Below are 11,248 nucleotides of genomic sequence, written 5' to 3' on the forward strand. Positions count from 1 at the left end.
GGTTGAACCTATGACCCTGAACCGCCAACGGCCAGCTCTAGCGGTTCGACGTGACGGCAAGTCAGAAAGAACGTAAGCCGAGTCAAATCAAAAGTTTCTCTTTGTGGATGGAAGGTTGTGGATTTGTGTGTCTCAGTCTCGCGGATCAAATGGAGACAAAAAGCGAAGGAGTAAAGGAAGCGTCGACTTGAGATTAGGTAATTTCGTTTCGTTATTTTAAAAGAAATTCTTAGAGGGTTAAAGCTCTTCCAGTACCATGTTCCAAGCTTTCCGCCATCATAGATTTTCCTTTCCCTTCCATCAAATGATGTTAGCTAATCTCCCACTTCAGGCATCTTTCCCCCATAATCCACCATTACTACTGGCCTCAGATTTCAGACCTGTATATAAGGCCAACATATCTACCAAAGAAGATGAATTTCGATTACCAATTAAAAAAAAAACTTTTGAGCAACACATTTCACAGTTAACGTATTGGGACCTGAAGATTTCAGTTGCACCTTATACACACAAATATGAGTTTATCACACCACAAGAATCTTTACCTTCTTTCAGTCTGTAGCAACAGAATCAGGTCGATTTAAAGCTAAATGATTAGCAGAGATTTCTTTTTTTGGAAGAACGGAAAAAATCTAGAAACAGAACAAAAACTAAGACAGGGTTTGTCTTTCCAACATCGACATTCCAACCTAGGCAATCAAAAGCAAATGGGCAGACAAAACTAATACAAGTAAAACTATATTAGATGCAAGAGCATACACAATGGCCTAGGCTTAACCAAAATCTTAGTGAAAAACAAATAAGCCCAAGGCTACAAGCTTTTTTCACTAGTATGAACTGATTAAGCTAAGAAATCTCTTCTTTTTACTAGCTTGCAATGTTTTCTTTTCACTTAGCAATTTTCACAATTCAAGCTCTTTAGGTTTTTTCAATCCAAAACCACTAATTTTTAGTGGTTAAGAGCATATAACCGTTACCAATTCATTGGGAATGATTAAATCATACTTAGAAATGTTTAGAGTAAGTTCCCAACAAAATTGAAGGCTTACTAGAAGAGGAAATAGTCAACTGTCACAACTTAGTAGTTGACTACTATGCATGGGCCATAGGGAGGAATCTTTTTTCTCTAGTAGTTGACTATTTCCTCCTGATAGTTGACTACTAGAAAATACTCAGCCTTAGCTATGAGAGATAATCAATTATTGATTTTTTGTAGTCAACTATCAAGCAGTGTGCTAGTAACACTAGCATCGAGCGTCATAGGTAGTTGACTATACCTTCATAGGTAACAAACTATTGACTCCAAAAGTCTAGAAATCATTTTCTTAGACTTGCAAACTTAGATTTTCTATATTTAAGTCCAATGGTGGCCCACATTTCTGCTACAGAATTTGTCTTATAGCCAATTTGGCCATTTTTGTTAAGATTATATCACCTTTGAAATTTCTCATGATATAACCATAGGTGCATCTTCCATTTTATTTTGTAGAAGCATCAAAATTGATTTTTACTCTGTGGTCAAGTTGGCTCTGCCCAAGTTTTTCTTGTTCTTATTTTATACATAAATAAATTTTGTTAACCAACTGAATTAAAACATATATATACAAGGTATCCATTAACCAAGGTGGTGGCCATTTGATGTTTTCATATATTGGGCCACCAAATGAGCTGGTGCATTAAGGTCCCAAGGCTAAGTAATGGCTTGATGAGCATATTTAACCCAGAATTTGCCTGATTTTCCCACTGAAATTTCCAAAAATAGGAGTATGAAGAATATTAGCTACCACACTGATGGAGAAAGAATTTTGGTATATCTCGAGTCATTTGTAGGAAACAAGACTTTAGGGGGAAGAGAATATTAGCTGCCATTTTCTCGATGTTTTTCATGTTGTACAAAGAAAAACAAAACCTTATTGCCAAAAGATAAAAGAAGAAAGAAAAGCACTATTATAGTTTAGAAAGCAGGTTGTTTACAGAAAATATCGTTTCCCCCTAAAATTTCAGAAATCGGGTCTGCTGAGTGCTGAGATTAGCCGAATCAATGCCTGCAACTGCCATACAATTGAATGCTCACAACCCCATTATCGTAGAACACAGAATCTCACTATCACAGCCATCTGTGAAGAGCCTGATTTACAGGAACATCTTATGTTCTTGTATCGACTCTCATGGAAGAAATAAACCTTTGTGGAGTGCTTCAGAAATAGCAGAAGCTGTGAACGGAAGAATCATAAAATGGGGTCCCTCTGGAACAATCTCCACAGATAGTAGAACTCTGAAGCCAGGCCAATGGTTCTTTGCCTTAGTTGGGAAAAACTTCAATGCCCATGATTTTGTGAGCCCTGAATTATATGGAAAAGGATGTGTTGGTGTCATAGGTAATCATGTTTGCAAAAAATGGGAGATGGGTTTTATTCAAGTAGAGGGGGATACTTCAACAGCATTGCAGAAGATGGCAAAGTATGCTAGGAAGAGGTTCAATGGTCGTGTGGTAGGAATCACTGGAAGTGTGGGAAAGACTACTACAAGAACAATGATAACGCATGCTCTGGAAACAATTGGTTCAGTTTATCAGACGCATGGTAACCAGAACAATCACATTGGAGTTGCTTTGAGCTTAATTGGCATTCCAGGAAATGTTGACACTGCAGTTCTGGAGCTGGGAATGAGTAGTAAGGGAGAGATTCTGGAGCTTGCACAGATGTGTCGACCATCGGTGAGAGTGCTTTTGAATGTTGAACCCTCTCATTTGGTGAATTTTGGGAGCTTGGAGGAGGTTGCAAGAACCAAAGGGGAGATTCTCTTGGAGGCAAACCCAGGGGATATCTGTGTTCTGAATGCAGATGATCCTCTTGTTATGAACCTTCCAGTCCCAGAGGGAGTTAAAAAGGTTAGTGATGTTCTAGTGCTAATTTGTTGTTTTCTCTTTAATTTATTAATCTATTTATTTGTTGCCTATTTAACATATGAATGTGCATTACATTGTTAATTGACCCTCGTATAACCTGTTTGCTCTCTTGAATACAAGGCAAGTCCACTCTGTTTGCACTCCTTAGAAACCCACCAAATTGATATCAATGTCCAAAGCTTCTTAATATCAATTGTTCTGTTTATGTGGTATCACTGGACTGGTATCCAAGGATTAAGTTTTTTTTTCTTTTTTTTGAGGCGGAATGGTATACAGGGGATTGTTGCAAAATTCATGTCTAATTGGTTAGATACTTTTTAGGAAGAGATATACAAGTTGATCTAATGGTCATGGAAAATTTGGTAAATGGCATATAAAAGGGATGGTCATTGTAAATAAGTGGAATTAAATATTTCTTTATATGTTAACTACATGTATTATTGTTTCCCTTATTTGTTTTATAATGTAGCTGAAATTACAGAAATCTCATTAGATTGGCATATGTATATTCACTTTATAGAGTACACTCATGTTACTTGAAACAAATATTGGAATTCATCCCTTACCCTTACTTTAGCTGCTTTATCTGGTTTTCTATGCATTTGTTGCTTATTTAGTTGGATGGTTCAGCTCATTATCCATCAGCTCTTAAATTTATATAAATTGAAATGGACAAAGGATAGTCCAACATTTGATTGAATTGTGATGATCTTGTTTGGGTTTAGGTACTTTTTGGCAGGAGAATAGGGTGTGATGTTTGCTTAGTTCAGGCGGAAAGTACTAATGGTGGTTGTGGAGTTCGAGTAAAACTGGAAAGTACTACTGAACAGTAAGTCATTTTTCATCAGCTTGGTTAGATTAACTCTTTTCAACTACTCTTCTTATGTATAGGGGTTTCTACTCAGTTACCCAAGTTAAACATTTCACACTGCATCATGCCAGATCCATAAAATTTGATAAATCCTAAACCTGATCCTGCCCAAGTTGCACCCTTGTATATGTATTATTTCACTTTGAGATTTTCTCTGCTCAAAATGTGTGATAGGGAAGTCCATTTACATTAATTGATCAGCCAGCCTGTGCAGTTGGAAGAAGAATAACATTGCCTTGCACTTACAATTATCAATTCAACTATGGTTTATCCTCTATTTGATTAGATATTGGCAATCCCTTCATGACAATAGGTGACCTCATATTTGGATAGTGCCTTCTCACAAGCATCTAAGCTTACAGGTTTGATCTAAAGTGGAAGAAGAATATGAAAATGCCAATCTGCAAAACTTGAAGCAATTGACTCAGTGATATTAACACAAATCAGTTGCACTTGATTAATAAGTAGATATCACATGATTTAAATTTGGATCATTTTTTAGGTCTATTGCTACCCTGCAGGAACTAACAGCCATTATGGTTATGAAAAGATCTTTGACTTTCTAGTTGGATCTTTAAACCATGGATGGTATTACTGTTTTATCAATTCTATCTCATATCTTGGTGCTCTAAATGTATTACTGGATTGTTCACTATGATATATTTGTGGTTAGAAGTATATCACTATTCTTAAACATTGTAGCTTTCCACACATATGCTTAACTTTTAAATGGGTACTGATGTTCAGGGTTGAATTTGTGATTCCTAGTCCGGGTATGCATTTGGCAATCAATGCATGTGCTGCTGCTGCAGTTGCAGTTACTTTCGGAGTTTCTATGTCTGAACTTGGAGAGTCCTTATCAAGATTTTTACCCGTTCACATGAGAGCTAAGCTTGAAATTGCCCAAAATGGCATCAAAATAATTAATGATGCCTACAATGCCAACCCCACCAGCACCAGAGCAGCAATAGATTTGCTAAAAGCAATGGATTGCAATGGCAAAAGGGTTGCTATTCTTGGAGATATGCTAGAACTTGGTCCAATGGAAAAAGAGGCTCATGAGATTGTGTTGAACCTCTGTTGTGATGCCCATCTTGGTCTGGTAGTATTGATTGGGAAGAGATTTCTAGCTGCAGCTGAGAATTTGAATTTAACTAGGAAGATAAATTTTATGTGCACACTTGAGGTAGAAGAGCTTTCACTAAAAATTGCAAAAAGGTTAAGCAGTAGCGATATTGTTTTGGTGAAGGGTAGTCGTGGATTGCAAATGGAGAAGGCTGTTGCTGAAATCAAGGCCATGCATTTAGATGGTTCCTGTTAAACTTTTCTCAGCACTTTATAATTGAAAATAGATGTTCTCAAATATTTTTCAAACTTCTGGGTTGGCTCTTATTTTACTAGATTTCAGAGAAGTGTCTGTATTAAGAGTCTTTTGAGACAGTCTTTTAGGCTATGTTAGAGCTGGAAAATGTTTGGCGTGGTGGTAGTAAAATAGAATAAAAGATAGTTGTGATTTTCAGTTGTTTATACTTTGTTTTGAGTGATTACTCATCACCCTTCATGATTGTAATCTTTTATTCTATTTGAATGAAATTTTCTTCTGCACTTGCAATCAAAAAAGAAAAATGTACATTTCTCTTAGACCCAAGTAGTGTAAATGGGCCCAACCCAAAGGCCCTAGACCCAAGTAGTGTAAATGGATTGGTTTTTGCCAAAGTTCAAATGGGCCCAACCCAAAGGCCCTAGACCCAAGTAGTGTAAAATGCTAACTTAGGCCAATCCAAGTTTCACCCCTAGAGCTAGCTAGTGTTGTAATCAGGTCAGATTTGAATCGGATGCCACCAGATCCAATTATTAAATACTTAAATCCGAAATTCAATCAAATTTAGGGATCTTGAATCAGATTGAGATTTAATCTGAATCCACATTGTTAATTTTTAAAAGGGCCATTTACCTTATAGTTTGTGTTTTACTGAAACACCCCCTATAGTTTGCAATATCTGTCCATTAATTTGAATAAATTAATCAAGAGAAAATAAAAGTAAAAATACGATTTTGTCCCTAGTAAGGCATGAACAACCACTATTTCGTCAATTTTGTTTTCTGTAAGAAGTGTTGAAGATTTTTTTTATTGGAAATGGTAACTTCATTAATACAACTTAAGAATAACTTTTCAGAGTTAAGTACAACTGTCAACCCCTAAACAGGTGTTGAGCCCTCAATAATCTTTCTTACAAAACTGCCCAAAACATTCTCTCCCTCACAGTCCCTTGTTTAGCCAATGTGTCAGCTAAACCATTAGTTGATCTCCTTGTCCATTTGAAGCATGCACCAATCTTCCTTGCTGTGTTGAGGATTTCCCTTATTGGTTGTCTATAAATCCAGACTCCCAACTTACCAAATTGCAACCACTCAATCAACATTTTAGAGTCTCTCTATCTCAATTTGGTATAACCCCAATTGTTTGGCATATCTTACACCTTGAAGCAAGGCCATCACCTCCGCTCTCAATGAATCCCCCACTCCTATTGGTCCTGAAAACATAGCCGCAATTCTGTCATTTTCATCTATGAATACTCCTCATATACCTGAAGGGCCTGGGTTACCTCTAGAACTCCCATCGAAGTTCAATTTCACTCTTTGTTGTGTTGGTGGGGACCACAACTCCTGTACAATAGGTTTTATGGAAGTGTAGAAGTCTTTAAACAAATCCAAAATTTTCATCCATTGAATAGTCATAATGATTATCCTTTCTACAATTGCCTCCTTGGATTTCTCTACTCCTTTAAAGATTCTATTGTTCCTTTAATTTCTTCCCAACTGACCATAAGATAGTTGCTCTTGTGGCTTTCCACATTAATCTTCCACATCTCTTTCGGTTGCCTAAAAAATCTTGGGTCAAAAAGGCTTGCCACACTAGGGGAGGTGTCCACCTGCAACCAAAGATAGAAGAGAATCAGGCCCAAATAAAACACACAAATGGACAATAAATTAATAGGTGTGTGATCATCTCACCAGAGCCCAAGCAAAAGCTACAAACATGGGGTGATAGGCAAACATTTGGCCTTTTTCTTTGCAACATATCTAGAGTATTGATTTTTTGGAGAACCACCTCCTAACAAAAAGCCTGAATTTTTGGGGGTATAAGCTAACACCAAATCTGCTTTGAAGGGAAGCTCCTTGTAGGGCTTGATGATTGAATGAGGAAATAAAAGGAGGAACAAGTGAACACGCCAGATGGGGAAGGTATCCAAATTCTATTGTCCAAACAAGATTGATCCAGGTAGGTTGACCCTAGAAGGTTAATTAATTAATCCACCATTGACATTTCCGACTCCTTTAGACCTCTCCTCAAACCCAAGTCCCAAGAAATATCCATAAAAATTGAAGATATCACTTTTCTTTTATTTTCTTATAGTGAATAAATAGAAGGGAACTTTGCACTAAGGAGAATGCCTCCAACTCAAACATCTTCCCAAAACAACACTTTATTTCTTGTACAAGCATCAAATTTGACGTAAGGAAGGTTTTAGGTTGAATGGTTCTTTGAGATGGTATCAAAGCCATTTTGACCAAGTGGTCTAGTGTCGAGGATAATTTTAGAATAAGCAATAATAGGCCCATGCCCTTGAATATTTTCTACTTAGTTCAGTTGATCATGTTACTATTTTCAAATGGCAAAATAAACACTAGTGAAAGGTGGATAAAGTAAATATTTTTTATTTAGTGCAACAACTAGAATTCGGATGCAAATTGGATACTATCAAACAAAATGGTTTGAAATTTCTTACATTGCAAAGAATGGTTTATGTGGAAGCAGGCTTAAAATTTCTTACACTCTATTATCCAAAATACACTGCAATTTGGAAAGCGCCATTTAGGTATAGAATAAAACTTTTCTGCTAACTATTGGTGTTGAAAAAATTGTTCACCGAGTCAAATAGATCTCAAAGGTTTTAGACTTTTAGTATTAGTAATATTTTCAATTTATGCCAATGCAGTGAAGAAACTCTAGATCATGTTTTCAAAAATTATGACATGATTGCCAATTGATGGACAAAGTTTGGAGTTTATTCTTCTAATTCTCTGTCAGAGTGGATCTTTGAAGTATTATCTTCCAACAAACAACAAATAATTCAAACCAAGTTGTGTATAATAACTTAATTTTGCAAGGTCGAAATGAAATTACGTTTCAAAATAAGGAATTCAAGGAACATCTATATATTAAAATGGAATGTGCCAAGTTGGCACTTTTCTATTTTATCGTTTATTCTCAAAGTCACTTATCTTTTTTTCTGGTTTCTTCTCAAATGCACCAATCTTTTTTCTGGTTTTTTTGAAATTTCTAATTTTAAAATGAACAAAATAACTCAAGTGACCAATCACCTTTAAGACTTTTAACACACCTCATTAATATACCTCTCTCTTTCCTCATTAATTATAATGCCATTACCTCTCTCCTTTAATAACTCATACCACTAATTCTCTAACATCTCCATTACTCCATTAAATTGCATAAAACATTAAATTTACCTATATATCCATTTCAACTTAACTATAATTTTATATATTATATATTTTTTCATTAAACTGTAATTATTAGTAAAGATTAATTATATTAATATTGATATATTCAATTATGTCATTGAGAATATTATAATCCATTTAAAATTGAGATATTCAATTATTGCGCCAAATAATCTACTTCCATTTAAAATTGTAATCCATTTATGTTCCATTTGAAAATGATAGAGATTAATTAACCATAACAAAAATAATTTAGTAAGTTACTTAAATAAAATAAAATTAATTATTGTTATTGATAAAAATATGTTTATTAATATAATAAGAGGAATAAGATAAATTAAAAACTAATATCAATTTAAAATTAATATACAGCTAATACAAGATTATCAAGCAATTCTCAGTTTTATAATTAAATTTTATTAACTCAACTTAAGTTCCACTGAAAATAAAACTTTACACAGTTAATTAAATTCCATAAGTAATTTGAATTTAATAAAAAATTAATATACTTAAATAAACTTAATTTTAAATATAATCTAATTATTTTAAAATCAACAAAAATATGAAACTCCCCAGTATTTTGACCTTAACAATAGCTTTTCGCCAACATTCCAAATAAAAAATGTTGATGCAATGCATTAATTTTACTTCACTTCAACCTTTTTACCTTACTTTGTCCAAGAAAAGTAAGGGGGATTATTCTTTGAAAGTTGTCTACCAAAATAAATTAGTGAAGGGTAAAGTTGAAACTTTAAATTATGTATGATAGTATATTTGCACTTTTTTCTCAAAACTATAGGGGAGGGTAAAATTGGTAACTTCAATGTCTTTGTTATCAAAAACCCAAGGGAAATGAGGTACTTGCACTTTTTTCTCAAAACTATTAGGGAGGCCTTTGTTAGGGTCAAAATAAATTAGTATTAAGATACAAAAAAATAATCAAATTTATCTTTGGAATAGGAAATTGGACACACACACTCTCTCTCTCTCTCACACACACACAAAAGTGCAACTTAGATTATGATTAGATAAACTAAACATAACCCAAAAAAAATAATATATGAATTCAACTTATATGGACACCATTTAATTGGAAATGTCATAGAGCTCCATATTCAATTTTTCCTATAAATGCAAGCCCGTGCATCGCACGGGTCATGACTAGTCTTAAATTAAGGGTAAAAGATTTAAACCTCCCTTTAGGTTTTTGAAAAATAAAACATCCCCTCTTCTCTTTTTAAAGGACTCAAACCTCCCCTAGCAAAATAATACCCCATTATATTTACTTAATTCTTCAAAAGTTGTATCCCACCTTTACTTGAATTTGGCCCAAATTCCTATCTTTTGAGATTCCCCACAAGTTTTGATATAGAGCAAATCCTTGGCAAGGGCCTATCACCTATGGCTCTTTGATAATGATCTACCAATTACCCATTGCTTATCTTAAATCCTCTATTGTTGAACGCATTATGTCTGTACTTGGCCATACACCCTACTGAATAGCCATACTATTGATACCCATCTCCAATATGAGTATCTCCCACGCTTTTGTTCGTTTTGTGTATTGCTGCTCTTCTCCCCTAGAAGCGTCGGATTGCTACTTTACCCCAACTACATAGGAACATATCAGAGCTCGCTTGGTTGATCGTATCACAATGGACATTTGAGTGCAACTCTCCAATCGTCTGATAGAACACCAGATGGATAATGCATGGACTTGACGTGCATGAATCCAATTATCATGCAAATCTATCTATTTACGATAACAAACTCTCAATGTACCAATCTATAAACACATATCAATCTCGATCATTCTAGATCATCCGAAGATTGTTTCTCTTTCTCAATAGTCTAGTTATACTGTTCTCCATTGTTATTTTATTGAGATCTTTTATTTACAAATTATCTATTCTAAAACTCTATCTTGGTATCAGAGCTATGTTGATGGAAACAGGAGCTCGTGACAACAGCAACCCGGTTTCCTCCAACAATGGTCGTCAACAGTTTGTCTCCTCAACTGTTACGAGTTCACTTCCTTCAATCCAGAATGTAACCCACTATCTTCCTGTTAAACTGGGCTTGTGGCGTGCCCAGTTTTTACCCATTCTTCGCCTTCATCACTTCATGGATCTTGTTAAATGAAAGAAGAAGCCACCACCGAAAGAAAAATCAGACCCAGTTGGAACCGAAAAGATTTCTAACCCAGAATTTGAAAAGTGGATGGACCTAGACCAGCTCGTGCTCAGTTGGTTAATTTCCTCTCTTACAGAAGGTGTGTAGTGGGCCTATCTACGGCTGCCGATGCCTAGACTACTCTTAGTCAAAGCTATTCGACCCATTCTCATTCCAGAGTTTTACAATTAAAGAGACAACAATAGAATCTCAAAAAGGGATTTCTCTCAATATCAACTTATGTGCAACGAGCAAAAATCTATTGCCGACAGTCTAATGTCTCAGAACTAGTGCTAAAGTCAAAGTTAGTTCTCTATATTCTTGTTGGCCTCAGGAGTGAATACGAATTTGTGGTGACTACCCTTACCAATCAGTCTAATGCAGCGGATCTTGGACTTTCAGATACCATGGGCTCTCTTCTTAACCATGAAATTTGGTTAGAAGAATAGGCACAGACTCTCACAACGCCAATCTTGCTGGTGTTGGTATGAAGAACAAAGGGTAATTCATCTCGATCAACAGCAGAAATCACCACAACAGTTCTCTCCAGCATTTAATAATGGCAAAGGACGAGGTCGTGGCCGCAACTATCCTCCCTACAATCATCAACAATATTTTCAACAGAACATGTTTACCAATCAACAAAAACAATTTAACGGTGGACGTGAAGGTAAAATCACAATTTGTTTTGTCTAATTTGTAATAAGACTCGCCATAGTGCTCAACCAACTGCATTCCATGGAGGAGTCACCACCCCTCTGTTCATGAAT

General features: G+C 35.4%; 1 protein-coding gene across 1 annotated transcript; it reads left to right on the forward strand.

The window, feature by feature from the left end:
• Positions 1-68: 68 nt before the first annotated feature.
• LOC104613389 (uncharacterized) lies at positions 69-5,405 on the forward strand. The gene is made up of 4 exons (XM_010281181.3): positions 69-197; positions 2,005-2,890; positions 3,634-3,737; positions 4,527-5,405. Exons 2-4 carry the CDS (start codon positions 2,042-2,044, stop codon positions 5,098-5,100), a joined length of 1,527 nt encoding a protein of 508 aa, XP_010279483.1. The 5' UTR covers positions 69-197; positions 2,005-2,041; the 3' UTR covers positions 5,101-5,405.
• Positions 5,406-11,248: the final 5,843 nt, after the last annotated feature.

The sequence above is a fragment of the Nelumbo nucifera genome, chromosome 4 (assembly GCF_055504915.1).
Source record: "Nelumbo nucifera cultivar China Antique chromosome 4, China Antique-T2T, whole genome shotgun sequence".
NCBI lineage: Eukaryota > Viridiplantae > Streptophyta > Magnoliopsida > Proteales > Nelumbonaceae > Nelumbo > Nelumbo nucifera.